This window comes from Bison bison, unplaced genomic scaffold (genome assembly GCF_000754665.1).
Source record: "Bison bison bison isolate TAMUID 2011002044 unplaced genomic scaffold, Bison_UMD1.0 scf7180017864048, whole genome shotgun sequence".
NCBI classification, from domain to species: Eukaryota; Metazoa; Chordata; class Mammalia; order Artiodactyla; family Bovidae; genus Bison; species Bison bison.
This window is the reverse complement of record NW_011494620.1, coordinates 4949811-4965898: the sequence shown is the minus strand read 5'-3', so window position 1 is coordinate 4965898 and position 16088 is coordinate 4949811. Positions and strand designations below refer to the sequence as shown.

Here is a 16088-nt window from a genome sequence, read left to right as displayed (position 1 = left end):
CTGTGGGATGCAGTGGGGCACGATGCACCCCCTTCTCCATGGGGACGTAGGTGTATCAAAAGTAAGACCAGAAGGCTCTAAGGTCTGAGGGCCCGATACCTGCATTTAATGAGATAGCACTGTTTGCTTCCCATAGACATTTATCCGCAGCAGTGTTCAGGGCTGAACAGATGTCCCGTGCAGGTGTTCCCTAATTTATCAACCTACTCTCCAAGCACCAGTGCTGGGACGAGCAACCTCATTTTCCACATCTCTTAGGATGAATTCCAAGGATGTAGATGCAGATATTAAGGCCTCTGCTAAACCAGCTTTCGGAAGGTGACAGCAAGTGTATGAGAGTCTGCCTCTCACTAGACTGTGGCCGGGCCCAGCCGGGACGTCCCAGCCCCTCTGTGTGCCTCAGTTTCCCCAGATGTAAATGGGCATGGTGGTAGTGCCCACCCCAGGAGGGGGTGAGGGCACAGGCGATGGTATGGAGACAGCGCTGGGAGCAGCTCTGGGCCCTCGTGTCCCAGGCGTTCTGCCAGGGCTGCTGTTTTCAGTTCCCTTGCTGGGGGAGGAGGAAAGAGCTACAGAGCCCAAGTGATACGCCGAGGTCTCAGAGGTGGGAGGGACTGACCCCGCAGAGAATTCTGTTCTCCTTCCCTCTTTTTCCACGCTTCCAGAGAATTCCACCTGCCCCCTTGTGATTGTTACTTCCCCTTGTGCATTCACTATTTCAAGAAACCCGGGCAGTGGGAAGGTGGCCTGGCCTATCCCCACGTCCCCAGCATCTCCCATAACACTGGGTGTGGACCAAGCACCCTCTGTCCCGAGGGAGGGGTCCCCAGCCATACCCCAACCCAGGCGCCACCCACTCCCTGGGCCATGCACACGTGGGGCAGACTGACCACACCAGCTCTGCCTCTGAGGACCAGGCTTCTCCCTCTCCAGTCCCAGTCTGCCCGGCTCCCGCAGAAACGAAGCCATTCCTCATCCTTCTGATACCAGTTCTAGGTCATTCCTGGGGAGAGTCCGTCCTGCGGCCGCCCAGATATTTTTAGATGAAACGTGGGCGGCAGGGAACTTAAAGACCTACCTGGGGTGTCGACCCAGCCGGGATGCATGCATGAGAAGTGGACGGCCGGGTGCGCTCGGGCCCACCGCTCCGTCAAAACCACCTGCTGCCTCTGGACAGGGTGAGGGTGAACAGATGGGAGGGGGAAGCAGGGGGGCTGAGGGTGTGCAGAGCCCCCGTCCCCCGCCCTCCACAAAGTCAGATCGCAACTTCCTCTAGAATCATCGGCTCTTCACCCAGCGAGCTCTGGCTGTGACCCAAGGCTGCGTCCTGGCCCCGCCATCTGAGACGCAGACAGACCAGCAGCAGGAATGAGGCTGCCGGTGGCCTGGGGGCTTCACCCTCCCTCCCCCGAGGAAAGTACACCCACAGCGCCCTCTCGCTGTTACCGTATCTGCTGCTGGACGCGAGTGCGGTGGGAGCACAGAGCACCCCCGGCCCCGTGCCCTGCAGGCACTGAGTGGGTGTCTGCGGACACGTGAAGGAATCTTGGAGTGTGGGAACCGTCCTGAGAGGCTTAGAGAATGCATCTGCTGCAAATTTCTTTAAAAATTGCCAAGTACCCCCACATAAAGCCTCAGCTGTGTGGAGGCCACTGCCCCCTCCCAGGGCGGTTAGATTACATTTTACAAAGAGCTCCACCTGGGCCCCATTTATGGAGTGAGTGCTTTGTCCCCAGGTTCCCCAGAAAATCTGTAGAGAAGCCTGGTGCCTCTGATTGGTGGGATGTTGAGTCATGACAAGTCACCCACCAGGAGCTGGTCTGGGGGTTGGTGAGCGAAGGTGGGGCAGAGAACCGGGGTACAGAGGGAGGGGGGTGGGACAGGACTCCTCTGTGAACAAGAGGGAAAGCTGTGGGCAAGGGCAGCTTCACAAACCACCAGGGAGCCCCCCACCAGGTGAACTGAAGGGCAGGAACGGTGAATGTGGCAGGTATACAGTCGGCTCCTAGAACAGCTGTGATAAGCTGAGACACAGAACTTTCTGTTCCGAGTGGCCATGAGACCAGACCTCTGAGCTTTCGTGTCTTCAGAACTGGATGTGCATCCCCCTCAGTGGGGCTTCCCAGGTGGCGTTAATGGTAGAGAACCTGCCTGCCAGTGCAGGAGACATGAGAGACACAGGTTCGATTCCTGGGCCGGGAAGATCCCCTGGAAGAGGGCATGACAACCCATCCCAGTATTCTTGCCTGGAGAATCCCTTGCACAGAGGAGCCTGGCGGGCTACAGTCCATGGGGTTGCGAAGAGTCAGACACGACTGAAGCAACTGAGTGCATACCCCACAAAGGGAGCCAGAAACCCAGCATGGTTCTGGTGGTATCCATCCAGCCAGTGAGCAGGGGCTGCCCAGGGGGAGAGAAGGGACCCCCTGGGTCCATTTCCTCTCTGAGCCACGCAGGACAAGGAGCCTCTGCTGGGTCCTGCTGTGGGGATCACCTGCTCTCACCACCCTCCTTGTGGGTCTGAGATATTCGGGAAGAGAGGTGGCAGCTTTTGTGGCTCCTCCTTGGGGTGAGCTGAAGCCCCGCACCTCCACCCTGGTCCAGGCAGAGCTGAGCTGGGCTTCTGATGGAGAAGAGGATTCTCTCTCCTGTGAGGGACATTCAGGTGCTCTGGGAATTAGATCCAAGCCATTGTGTATCCCAGAATAAGCCTTCCATGGAGAAGAGCCCAGGAGACCGTGTTGAGAACAGCCCCTCGCTTACTTTGTTCTGTGCATAGACCATGGTGCCATCGAACGCTGTCCTTTCTGACTGCGGGTCATCGGTGTTCAGTTTCTGAACCAACATTCCTCCAGAGGACACTGTTATCTGCAGTAAATGGAGATTTGTGAAGAAAAGTTCGTAATACCTTCCCATCCCCCTTCTCCATGTATCTGTTTCTTATTGCTCTTGCGACAAATGACCACAGACTAAGAGGCTTACAAAAGCGCAGGTGGATTCCCCCCAGCTCTGGAAGCCAGAGGTCTGAAATGTGTCTTGTGGGGCTAAAATCGAAGTATCAGCAGAGACCTTCTGACAGTTTGAGGGGGGAATTCCCTCCTTGGCGTCTCCGGCTTCCGGAGGCCACTCCTGGGCCTCGGTTTGTGGCCGTACCACCCTGACGACCTCTGCTTCCATCCTCACGTCTCCTCTGACTCGGGCCCTCTTCTGAGGACCCTGGGGCTGCACTGGCCCACCTGGATAATCCACGAAACCCACCCCCCATCTCATGATCCTTCACTAATCACATCTGCAGAGTCTCTTCTGCCAGGTCAAGGTGACACAGCCCCAGGAACTGGGACCTGGACCTCGGGGATCCAGGGAGGTCATTATTTGCCCCCCACACCCCCCACAGCAGAGAGAAGGCAGCCTGCATAAACTGCCCTCTTCCTGACTTCTCTCATTTCTGTCATGTTAACCCATTAGCCGTTAACTCCATAGCTGTCCCCTCCCACTAGAGTGGCAGATTCTCCAGGAAATATACCCACCCACCCCTGCCTGCCTCCCCAGCTCCTCCCTTTCCCAATGCTTTGCCAACTCTCGGATGACTTTGGGGAGGAGACTTTGGTGAGGGCTGGGGTTTTGAATGTGGCCCTTTGCATGGCTCTGCCTCCCTTTTCATGGGCTCTGTGTGCAACAACCCAGCCAGGATGAGAGGCAGGAGCAGGGGATGTGGAGGAGCCCCTGAGAGCAAGAGGGAGCTGGGTTGACAGCCGGCTCCCAGGAAGCCTCTACTGCCAGAAGGGGCATCCTGGAAGCCCAGGCCGTGCCTCCGGAGCTCCGCAAGTATGCGTGTCCATGGGACAAAGCCCCAGGCCGACCCTCACCTAGGCCTGGACCCCTGCCTGCTGCATCAGCAACTCCCCAGATCCACCTGGATGCTGCCTGGGCCGGCGCACCACTGCCGGATCTCAGGTTATCAAACCTCAAGGCCTCTGGACCCTGGGGGCCAAATTTGGCCCTGACTGTGGACGTGGACAGCACGCCCCCACCTCGGGACAGTTGGGGCCGCAAATGTAGGACCACTGATTGCCCATCCGGGACAGAGTTGCTGACTTACAAGACATCCCCAAAGTCAACTCACCACTCTGGGGTCGTGTTCTTTCTCCAAGACAGGGATCAGGGCGGTTGTGAGAACATATACACCTGGGGGGCACAGAGCATTCGTGAGGTCTCAGGGGCCGTCAGGGGCTGGGACCCCTCCTGTTAGATGGCCCTGGGGTGGAGGCGAGGTGGCGCCCTTACCTGACTCCTCCAGGTGAGCGGGCTGCCTGAGCCGCAGTCTCCTCCTCTTGGAGGGTTTTTATTTCAGCATGGAACCAGCCCTGTATTGCCATTACTCACTAGCCTGTCCCTTCTCCAGCCTCACAGGGGTTTCCTTTCCCCAGGATTGGAACAAAGATGCCTTAGAACCTCAGACACCAAGACGAAAAGATGTCCACACCAGAGAAAGAAAAAAAGCAAACTGCACAACAGTCTGTGAGCCCGCTTTGAGGAGGAAAAAAAAATGTATATAGACACACGTGTTCATTACGTCTAGCCTGTACATGGAAAAATATGAAGCGGAAACAGGACACGCAGCAACACGGCTCAGGCCCCAAGGGTGGGATTAATAAAATATTTCCTTCCTTTACTGGACATTTCTGTACGGTTTGAACTTGAATATTTTTACAATGAGCATAGCATCTTACGATTATTTCTGTAATCATAAAGCCATATATATAACATTTTTAATGAAATGAGGAAGATACTGTTGAAGTGTTATTTGACATGGAAAGATATTCACAGTATACGGAATGAAGCATTATACAATGGCAGGAAGAACAGAATTCCATTTTTGTGAAAAAAGGTGTGTCAAAATGAGGAGAAAGTATCTGCAAGGATGATATTTTGGTGCGCTAAAATGTTTAAAATGCTTCTCTCTGAGTGGACAGTTATTATGTCTAAATGTTAGTCTCTCAGTCATGTCTGACTTTTTTCAATCCTGTGGACTGTAGCCCACCAGGCTCCTCTGTCCATGGGATTCTCCAGACAGGAATACTGGAGTGGGTAGCCATTCCCTTCTCCAGGGGATCTTCCCGACTCAGGGAAGGAACCCCAGTCTCCTGCATTGCAGGGGGATTCTTTACCATCTGACCCACCAGGTTATGTCTATGTTCTTATGTTTATCTGTATTTTTTTTCCCCAAACAATGAACATATATTACCTTTTGTTACGGGGTGGTGCGGGGAGGGGGAGCAGGTTTAAATGAAAGCCCCGGACTCTTTCCTGAGTCACTCCTCAATTCCTGCCTGACCAGCTCTCCCCACCTGGAGCCCAGCACGTGTCCCACCCTGCACCCAAGCTCACAGGAGCAGCCTGGCACTGTGGGGAGGGCACTGGGGGAGCCAGCAGTCTGGATTTGAGTCCTGGTTGGCACCTGCCAGCGGTGCGACCAGGGGCAGGTTGCCGGACCAGTACAGCCTGGGTTTCTTGCAAAAAGGAGACGACAGCTGGCGAGCCCACCTCCTGACATCAGAGGGTTTGTGCCTGAGAACTGGAATGCTCTCTGTGGGCACTGGTTGTTGCCATTTTCTTTATCATTATTACTATTAGTATTAGCGATTCTCAGTTGTGCCTGTCACCTCACACAGCATTCTCAGTTCTCCATACCCCAAATCGTTGCTGGAGGGGCCAGCCTTGTTAATATTTGTGCTTGTTTGTTTTTAATATTCATGATTTTTAATGTCTGGTGAATGCTGGGCCTCCGACAGCTGTTCGCCTCCATGCGGTGGCCTTAAACCCTTCCTTTGCATTCACTGCTGGTGACTCTCTCTCTGATTTAATTTGCGAGAAGTAGAAAGGACTTCTGCCAAAAGCTATCAGCCCTGCCACGACGGATAGTCATAAATGACTCCTTGGCGGAAAGGAAAGGAAAGCTGGAAGCAGGTTCCACGCGGAAGGCTTCACCCTCTCCCTGAGAGACTCCACTGCTTCCCTCCAGGATCAGACTTGCTCACCCCGCTGACCCAGCACACCTCCGGGATAGATGAGAGCTGGGGGGCCCCTTTGCGTCTCTCCCCAAAGCCCAGGAAACAGTGATGTGTTTTGTTTTCTGCTTCATCCTCTGCGAGAATATGCTGTATCCATTTAGATGCTAGTAGAGTTACCCTGTGGGGTTTCCCTGAGCCACCAGGGAATGGTAAAGAATCTGCCTGCAATGCGGGAGACGCGGGTTCAACCCCTGGGTCAGGAAGATCCCCTGGAGAAAGGAAATGGCAACCCATTCAAGTATTCTTGCTTGGAGCATTTCATGGACAGAGGAGCCTGGCAGGCTACAGTCCATGGGGTCACAAAAGAGTTGGACACGACTGAAGGACTGACACTTTCACATTCAGAGTTACCCTGTAGGAAGATTAGCTGGGCCACTCATCCTCAACTGTAGGGCACAGCCAAGTAGTAGGTGCTTTCTAAAAACTCCTGGAGAAACTACAGTTTTTAACAACAGGCCTTCCGGGGCCTCTTCTATCTTAAAAAAAAACACAACAGATCTCCTTGCAGGTCATCGCAGAGTGCTCATCTCAGTGCTGAGTGAGGACCTAGAAGGGGAGGATGGTTGGGGGAGGGGAGGAGATTCAAGAGGGTGGGGATGTGTGCGCCTATGGCTGATCCATGGTGTTGTACAGCAGAAACTAACAACACTGTAAAGCGACTACACTCCAATTAAACAAAAAAATCTCCTTCATTCCCAGTTCCCCACCCTACTTCCTGGGGCCCAGCTACACCCCCAAGCAGATCTGAGCCATCATGCACGTTTTTTTGCCTCCTGGGTCTCCAGCTTTATGATTTCAAAACACACGTGTCACTCTTCACACGCAGCAAGCATTTCTCCCCTCTCAGAAGGAGATGAAGCCTCTCTTTCCAGCCATAAGCAATTTAGAATCCTCCAGCCTCCTAGCCTCCCTTCTGAGGCCCCTCCTATGTACCTTCCACATCTTTTCAGGCCAGCAAAGAGAAACACAAGAAAAATCTGCGAAATGCCCCATATAACTTCCTTGTTCCTATTCCCTCCTGCCTATAAAATTTCTAGCCTTGTACAGCTTTTTCATGCCCCATCTACTGCTTAATGGATGCTCCCCAAAATTATCAATCTCTGATTAAAGCCAATTAGAACTTTTTAAAAAAAACTGCTCAATTAATAACATAAAAATGTATAAGTAATATGTATGTATATATTTGGGGTCCCCTGGTGACTCAGATGGTAAAGAATCTGCCTGCAATGCAGGAGAGCCAGGTTCAGTCCCTGGGTGGGGAAGATCCCCTGGAGAAGGGAATGGCTACCCACTCCAGTACTGTTGCCTGGAGAATCCCATGAACAGAAGAGCCTGGCGGCTACAGTCCACGGGGTCACAAAGAGTTGAACACGACTGAGTGACTAACACTTTCACTTCATGTATATATTTATATATTTTTTTAATGAAAAGAATTGGAATTAAGACAATCCCAAAGAGGTTCTGTGACTTTTCCAAGTTCCCAGCAAGTCCATGCAGAGTGGAAAACAGATGGCAAATCTTTTTTTCTTTTTAATCTCTTTCCTTGAATCATTAAACCACAGAGTCCCAGCCTACTGAAGTGCCAAGGGAGTAGGAACGATTCCCTTGTCTGCAAGTCACTGTTCCCCAGGGATGAACTTGGCGCCAGGAGCTCCTCGCCCAGCTCACAGATCCTACCACCAGCCCGCTGTGAACACAGGCCCCAAAGCCCTACAACGCTCCAGGCTCCCAATCAGATTAAGCAGAAAACTCCTCCACCTGGCATGGTGGACTTCTTCCGGAAATGTGCCCCCCCACCTTGAGGGGTGACCCCCGTATCCTGTTTATCACAACACACACTGAGTCGTGACCCTGGGCCTGGCACTGTCGTTGAGCCATGTGGCCTCGACCACATGGACAGAGCAGACTGAGTTAGAGGTGACCCCGACCTTAGCAGGAGACCCGGGTTCAATCCCTGGGTCGGGAAGATCCCCTGGAGAAGGAAATGGCACCCCACCCCAGTATCCTTGCCTGGAGAATCCCATGAACAGAGGAGCCTAGTGGGCTACAGTCCATGAGGTCCCAAGAGTCGGACACAACTGAGCGATCAGCACTTTCTCTTCTTCCTGACCTGAGCTGTGCCAGTCGAACTCTCCCTCCAAGCATGTGTACACAAGACCCTTGACTCAGCGGCCCCCATATTTGGCCCTTGGGTATGGACAAGCAGATACAGGGAGGGCTGGGACGGAGTCTGTGGACAGCGGTCCCAGAGAACAGAAAGTTCGCCCGGTCCTCATGCTCTCCTGTCCTGTCCCTGACGCCCCTCCAAAGCCCAGCTGTGCCTCCACCACTGAGTTCTATGAAGGCCATCCTTGCGTCCCCCTCCAGGAGATCAATTCTGTTTAGTCAGCTTGTGTGGGTTCCTGCTCCTGGTAACCAGACAATCGCTGAGACACTGGGCTTGTCTTAGCTAGAAAACCCACCCATTTGCCTGTGACATCAGCTCATGGGAATATCCCTGGGAAGGCACAGGCAGGCTCTGCTGGAAATGGCTGTGGGTGTCTTTGGCCATTTCAGTGCTATCAGGAACCAGTTCTGTAACTTCTGTTCCTCCGAGACTGACTAGCTAAGACCAGGGACATTTGGGGGATTCTGAGCTTTGATGTGGAAAGAAAAAAATAAATAAATAAAAAGGAGAAGCTATTTTAGAGTCTGGGCTCCTGGGGGAGGCAGGCCTGGGTGTAGGGAAGACACCTTCAGCCATGCGATAATGTGCCCAAGCTGAGGCTGCTCCCAGTAATAAGGAAAGTAATTCATTATCATTATGACTCATTAGTATTTTAAATTTACACAATGCCTTCCTTCCAAGGAACTCATTATGTCGATGGAAGTTCATTATGAGAAGGAGATTTGGGAGTGGATTTATGTTGGACACAGTCTTCTAAATACAGCAACAAGGACCTTTATGACATGGGTACATGACTTGAAGCAAATCTCTCTCTATAAGCTAATTAGCAAGGGATGCTAAACTGTGTCAAGCCGGGCGATGCTGGAGGACAGATGCGTAGTCCTCTTAAAGCGTTCCAGAAACCACAGTTCCATCCAAATATTAAATTTATGGGGCCCCTGAAACCATACCATAGCATGGGTATGATATATTTCAATAGCATTAAAATAGTTGTTTGATGAGAAAAATATACTGCAGCGTTCACACTTAGCACAGAGAACTGATTGGAGATTCTATTAAAAGAAACCTTTAAAACCAGCTTGAATTAAAGTCATTTTGGTTACTAGGTGGGTATATTTGGGTCCATGCTTTACCAGTTGTACTATCTGCTGGGGAAAATAATTGTCCTTCTACCCCTGGGAAGTTACTGGTGTGCATTTTAAAGGAGCAGACAGCTGCATGGTGAATACCATTTGGTACTTGTCCCACGGGTACAGTAACACAAACATCCCACAGTGAGCCCCGGGGCCTCACACACTCACTTTACAAATTATATAAAGACCATTTCAAAGATCATATTACGGGGAAAGCTGGCAGCACAGAGTCCCAGAGAAAATGAGGAAGCAGGACCAAGCTGAGTCCTGCTCTCAGTAATAAGGAAGATAATTCGAGTCATCAATTTCCCGTGGGGCATTTACTCTTGGTTTGGGGTCAGACAGCATGAGGGGGAGTCAGATCTTTTCCCCGTGCCCCCAACCTCAACTTCCCCCTCTCCCTGCCACTTCCAGTTCCACGTTTTAAATACCAGTGGCTGCATGTGTGCTAAGTCGCTTCAGTCGTGTCCAACTCTTTGCAACCCTATGGACTGTAGCCCACCAGGCTCCTCTGTCCATGGGAGTCTCCAGGCAAGAATCCTGGAGTAGGTTGCCATGCCCTCCTCCAGGGGATCTTCCTGACCCAGGGATTGAACCCGTGTCTCCTGTGTCTCCCATACTGCAGACAGATTATTTACCCCTAAGCCACGGGGAAGCCCCTTTAAATGCCAGACCCAGTACTAAGTACTGTGAGGGATCCTCGCCTCGAGGTGTTCATCAGGCATTAACACGTTATCATGTAATGAACCTGCAGTGAGGTCAGTGCTGTGCAGAAGTGTGTGGACTGCTGTGAGCACATGGGGTGGGGTGGGGGTGCGTCAGAGCCACAGTAGCAACAAGATGACGTCTGAGCTAAGATTGAGAGGAGAGGCAGAGTGTGGGAGGGGGCAGGGGTGGGAAGGAGGGTGACCAGGCATGGGGTTCAGTCTGTGCAAAGAGCCTTGGGGTGGAGGGTTCACTCAAGGGTGGTTGAAGCCGAGAGCAGCCAGAGAGCCTTGTTTAAACGTGGGGACAGACCTCTGTGAGCTCTAATGGGAAGGAGCCATCTGGGGGTGGGGGTGGTGGTGCCTGGCACCTGTCTTGGGCTCCAGGTCACCCACAGAGGTGAAAATGTCATCACTTCCTTGTCCTCCCCAGGCCATCCGAGGTCTGAGCCTGAGGACTTGTTGTTTAGTGGCTCAGTCATGTCCGACTCTTTGGGACTCCGTGGACTATAGCCCGACAGGCTCCTCTGTCCATGGGCCTTCCCAGGCAAGAATACTGGAGTGGGTTGCCATGCCCTCCTCCAGGGGATCTTCCCAACTCAGGGATCGAACCCAGGTCTCCTGCATTGCAGGCAGATTCTTAACCCCTGAAGCCACCAGGGAGGCCCGTGCCTCAGGGTGCTGGAGGCTAAAGCAGTGTTTCTGGTGCAGGATGACTGAAGCTGCTCCCTGCTGTCACATCTGAGAGGGAGACTGTTGCCACTACCCCTGGGACCCAGTGAAAGGCCCTGCTTTACAGCAGAGAGAGCACAGGCTCATTAAAAGCATGAAGGTGCTTAATTGGGATTTTGTTTTTAAGATTCCTCAAATGAGCACTTGCTTGAATGGCTGTGGGTAGCACTCCTTGAAAAACACCATGGAACCCCAACCAGATCATCAGACAAGGTTCTGAGCCCCCAGGACAGGATGGGGCCGGGCATCTTGCTGGCTCCCTGGATTGGGGCCAGTGCTCCTTGGCTGGGAGAGTACGAGAGTGGTGCCCACGGGGTCCTGAGAAAGATCACTCCAGCCTGAGCACTGCAGCAGCTCAGATACCACCCTGGAGAGGCAGGCAGGGCAGGTGCGGGGGGCAGTGTCCAGGCACACCATGGCCCGGGGGCTCAACTCTAGAAGGTTTTTCTGCCTCATCCCAAACAGCCTCGATAGCAGCAGAAAACCAAAGCCGACGGGTGAATGACCTCTGACTTCTGGGACTCTGACCCCGACCTCTGCGCAGCGCTGCACTGCATGGCAGGGGCCACTGCGTGTCCTCCTCGCCAGCTGACAGTGCTGAGCACCCGCTGTCCCCAGGCCTGAGCCAGGTGACCTGTGCTCTAAGCTAGAGAGAAAACTGCCCTTTCTAGGAGCGCATGGATTACCAAGGAGGGCACCTCAAATCCATCGCAATGAAGGATCTGCTTCTTACCAAGAAACAGACTCACTGTGCCCAGAGCTAAGATGCTGTCCTTTCTTTTTGCTTTATCTTATATATCTGTACATACAGTAAAACTCGTGTGTGTGTGTGAGTGTGTATAGCTCTCTGCGCCTTTGCCAATGCAGAAGGTTGGGTAACTAACTATGTATTACATTGTAGAGTGATTCAGAACCATCCATCACCCCAAATATTCCCTCACAGCCACCTGGACCCTTTGTGGTCACACCCTCCTTGCATCCCTAGCCCCCAGCGACCACTGATCTGTTCCCAGTCCCCAGAACGTCATGTAAATAGAATCGTATGATGCGTCCTTTTGAGTCTAGCTTGATTTTCACCAATGCACTGAAGATTTATCCACATTGCTGTAAATGTCCTTGTTTTGTTCCTTTTACTTGTGGCAGAGCATCCCATGCTGTGGAAGTACCACAGTTTATTCGCCAGTTGAAGGACAGCTGGGTTGTCTTCAGTTTAGGGTGATGAGGAATAAAAATAAGGTAGCTATAAACATTCATGCTCATGTTTTTGTGTGAACATCTGATTTCTCCTGGGAACATAGCTTCCAACTCCTTCTTTAACCCTTGCCTCTAGCCTATAAAGGTATCATGATCCCATTTTACAGAATGGGGATGTGAGGCTTGGGGAGGTTGAGGCAGTTTGCACACGTCACAGGAGGAGCTGGATCACAGGCTGAGCTCCTCGTAAGGGCCAGGCAGTGCCTGCCCTCAGTGACTCATGCCCTTTACTAGAAACCACCTATTGATGGGTGACTTCTATGGTGCTAAGACAGAGTCACAGAGGGTGCTCTGGGAGCCAAGAGCAGGGGCCCTGGCCAAACTCCAGGCTAGGGGTGCTCTCAACCGAGTCGCAGAGAAGTGAAAGTGAGCCAGGAAGGGGACATTCCAGGCGGAGAAGCCTCAGAGATAAAAGCATGGAGGTCATGGGCTGACTGGGGGCTTCCCTGGGGGTCCAGTGGCTAAGACTTTGAGTGCCCAAAGCATGGGGCCCGAGTTCAATCCCTGGTCAGGGAACTAGATCCCACATGGCAGCAACTAAGACCCAGCACAGTCAAATAAGTAAATATTTTTAAAAATAATAATGCACTGGCAGAGGATCCATGTTGGGAAATAATGGAAATATGTCTGGGCGGATAGGGGAAGTACAATAACAAAGGACTGCAATTCCAGATTCAGGGATTTGGGTGTTACAGAAATATTACCTGACATTGCTGTACTGCTTACTATTCCCAGGTACTGTGTCTCTCTGGGAATCTTGAAAGTTTGGGAGCTGGAAGGTTTCAGGAACCAAGGATTATTGACAAGTGAGAATGCCTCGTGCCAAACACATTCAGTGTCTGAGGGCATATCCCTCAGAAGTACTGTTCTCTGCTTTCCTGGGGTCTGGGCCCCAGCTCCCTTCATGGATGAAAAGAGAACTTACTGTATAGTCACTGAAATTGTTTGTGTGTCTGATTCCCCCATTGCACCAGGAGTCCCTATAATTTCTGAATCCTTAGCACTGATCACAGCTTAGTGTGTGCTCTATAAATGTTTACTGAACGGACAAAATATTTTGCTCATTAAACATTTCAGGCTAATAGTTAACCACATCCTTAACTCAGAGGACTCATTTCCAAAGAATTAGAATATAATAAAACAGACCCTTGTTGCAGATTATTGTTTGACCATATTCACTCCCTCTTCTCCACCTTCCTGGGAGGAGTATGTTTCCCTGACTCTTGATTCAGGGCTCTGTGAAATGACTTGTTTTAGTGGTTAGATGTTAGCAGATCTGCTTGCAAGGTGCTTGCACACTTGGGCTTCTGCTCTTGCTGCTGGAACATACTCTGGCCAGCCTAATGGTCCAAGGAGGATGCAAAGATTTGGAACATAATGTAGACCCTATTTGCTGAGATACCCTGCTGAGCCCAGCTGAGGTTAGTCCACCCAACAGACCTGCATAAGAGTTAGCAAGAAATACATGCTTATTATTGTATTCCTCAGAGATCTGGGAGATGGTTGTTACGTAGCAAGAGCTGACAGATACAACCCTATAGCAAAAATGTACCAACTATAATTTTATTTAGGAAGGTGAGTCACAGACTCTGGTTTCAAACTATTTCTGGCCCAGTTTCCTTGTCTGTGAAATCTGTAGAGTTGTCAGGAGGACTGAATGAGATAATTCAAGAAAAACAGTACAGCCCTGGCATGTGGAAAGTGTCCAGTGTGTACATTATTACCATTAGTATCATCACTATTAAGGTGGGGCTTCCCTGGTGGCTCAGCAGTAAAGAACCTGCCTGTCAATGCAAGAGATGAAGGTTCAATTCCTGGAAGATGGGGAAGGGTCAGGGAGGGTGAGGAAGATCCTCTGGAGAAGGAAATGGCAACCCACTCCAGGATTCTTGCCTGGGAAATCCCATGGACAGAGGAGCCTGGCAGGCTACAGTCCATGGGGTCGCAAAGAGTCAGATGTGACTTAGTGACTAAACAACAAAAACATATTAAGGTGTTTCTGGACCCTGGGTCCCTGCTTTCAGTAGCAGTTCCGTGGATCTATGCCAGCAGTAGAAAGCTCCAGATAACACAATGTGAAGTGAAGAGAATGTGAACGTTTACTGCACACTGATGTATGTATGGGCTTCCCTGGTGGCTCAGTGGTAAAGAATCTGCCTGTAATGCAGGAGCCACAGGAGACTCAGGCTCGATCCCTGGGTCACGAAGATCCCCTGGAGGAGGGCGCGGCAACCCACTCCAGCATTCTTGCCTGGAGAATCCCATGGACAGAGGAGTCTAGCAGGCTACAGTCCATAGAGTCGCAGAGTCGGACATGACTGGAAGCAACTTAGCACGCACATGCTCGCACACACGATGTATGTATGGCCTTTCAAAATGACCTCAACTGAACTTCCCCACCTTCTACTAAAGGGCTGAGGCACCCCGCCTGTTTATTACAGCCAATTAATTGGTGACACAGCAGTTCTGGAGGACGTGGACAGCATCCTCGTCTTGCGCCCCGTGGGTGAGAGGGGCAGAGATGTGGGTGAGAGTTTTAACCGGCTCGAGCTCGGGCTGTGGCCGGCTGCCAGCACAGCACTCAGCCAAGCGCCACCACCCCCTCCCCACATCTGTCTTCCCTCCTCGCAGACTCTTAATGCCGCTGAATGCTAACAGGCAAAATGTATATGCTTGGAGAAGACCCAAAACCCAGGAGCAAGAACAGCAACCCAACAGAATCTGTCTCATGAGATCACTTCACCTCCACGCTTCATCTCCCCACAAAGCTGCCCCAGGCAGTTCCTTTTTGTTCCCCGGGAGAGTGAATGATGAAAAACCTCTCCAGGCCCCACCCACACCCACAAAAGGAGAAGGAGAGTGATTTCCAAACTGTATCTAATTCATGTACTATGATATTGTCACGCAGAGCCACACACAGTCACAGGTTCTGACAGCATCTCAGTGATCCTCCACCAAACCTAAGGGTTTCCAAACCCTTAGAACCTGGTGATAAATTCTGCAGATGCTAGTATTGTCTTGTCCTCAGGGTTATCAGGAATCTACTGATGTCTGCCTGAGGACTGGAGGTATTTCTATCGGCCCAACTGAATCTTAGAAAACAGAAAACAACGTAACCCGTGTTGCATAATCGGGCTGAGAAAACATGTTTCGTATTAGAAAGGCAGCCAGCAATTTCCTAGGACTCAGACATAGGTCTGAGCTGTCCACTGGGCTCAGGACCTGCTCAAGAATAATAATATTTGAACCTCCTTGTATCTCCTCATCTGTGAAGCAGAGAGCCGTCTACCTGGCCTCCCGTCACTGAACTGCCTCTGTGTATATTGGACTCCATCTTCCCCTCTGGAGAGGATGAATAAATATTAAGCATGAAAATTATCAGGCTTCTCAGAGAAGTTGGAAAGATCAATGTTTCTAGCACAAGTAGGAAATGAAAATGAAGAGATATCAAGGTCCTTGGTAACAGACCCGATCCATACAGAAGTACAGCATAACCAGCTGTGTAATGAAAAAGGCAAAAAATAAAGGAAGTTCCCTGGCAGTCCAGTGGTTAAGACTCAGCACTTTCACTACTGTGACCTGAGTTCAATCCCTGGCTGGGGACCTAAGATCCCACAACCCATGCAGCTCAGGGAAAAAAAAAAAAAGGCAGTCTTGGAGTCCATCAGATCTACCCACATTCTCAATCAATGCAGATTCCCAGGGGGTCCTCTAAGCAGTGCCCCAGCCCTACACCATGCTTCTCCAGCATGGCAGGTCTCCCCACTCCCAGACTCCCTTAGCCCTTATTTCACATTAAAGCAGTTTCAGATCTGAGGAAGGAGATTCTGGGGGAGAGGCTGGCAGAACTGGTCCTGGTTATGAACATAGGCTCTGGAGGCAGACAGACCTGGCTTCAAATTCTGGCTCCTCCACTTGACCTTGGGCAAGTTACACAAGCTCCCTCAGTCCTAGCTTTTCCATCTGTAACTGTACAGGCAGGAGTACCTCCACTACAGGGCGGTGCTGCGGGTTCAACGACGTGTAC

At 51.4% G+C, this 16088-nt stretch overlaps 1 protein-coding gene across 2 annotated transcripts in view; it reads right to left on the bottom strand.

Annotated features, from left to right (window-relative positions):
- Positions 1–16088, bottom strand: part of DHRS12 (dehydrogenase/reductase (SDR family) member 12) — a 40550-nt gene that overhangs the window by 3119 nt on the left and 21343 nt on the right. For both annotated transcript variants that reach the window (XM_010835668.1, XM_010835669.1), the window contains exons 6-8: positions 4124–4185; positions 2764–2868; positions 1079–1169 (exon numbers count right to left, since the gene is read on the bottom strand). In XM_010835668.1, coding sequence (XP_010833970.1) covers positions 1079–1169; positions 2764–2868; positions 4124–4185 — 258 coding nt within the window. The remainder of the gene's footprint in view (positions 1–1078; positions 1170–2763; positions 2869–4123; positions 4186–16088) is intronic.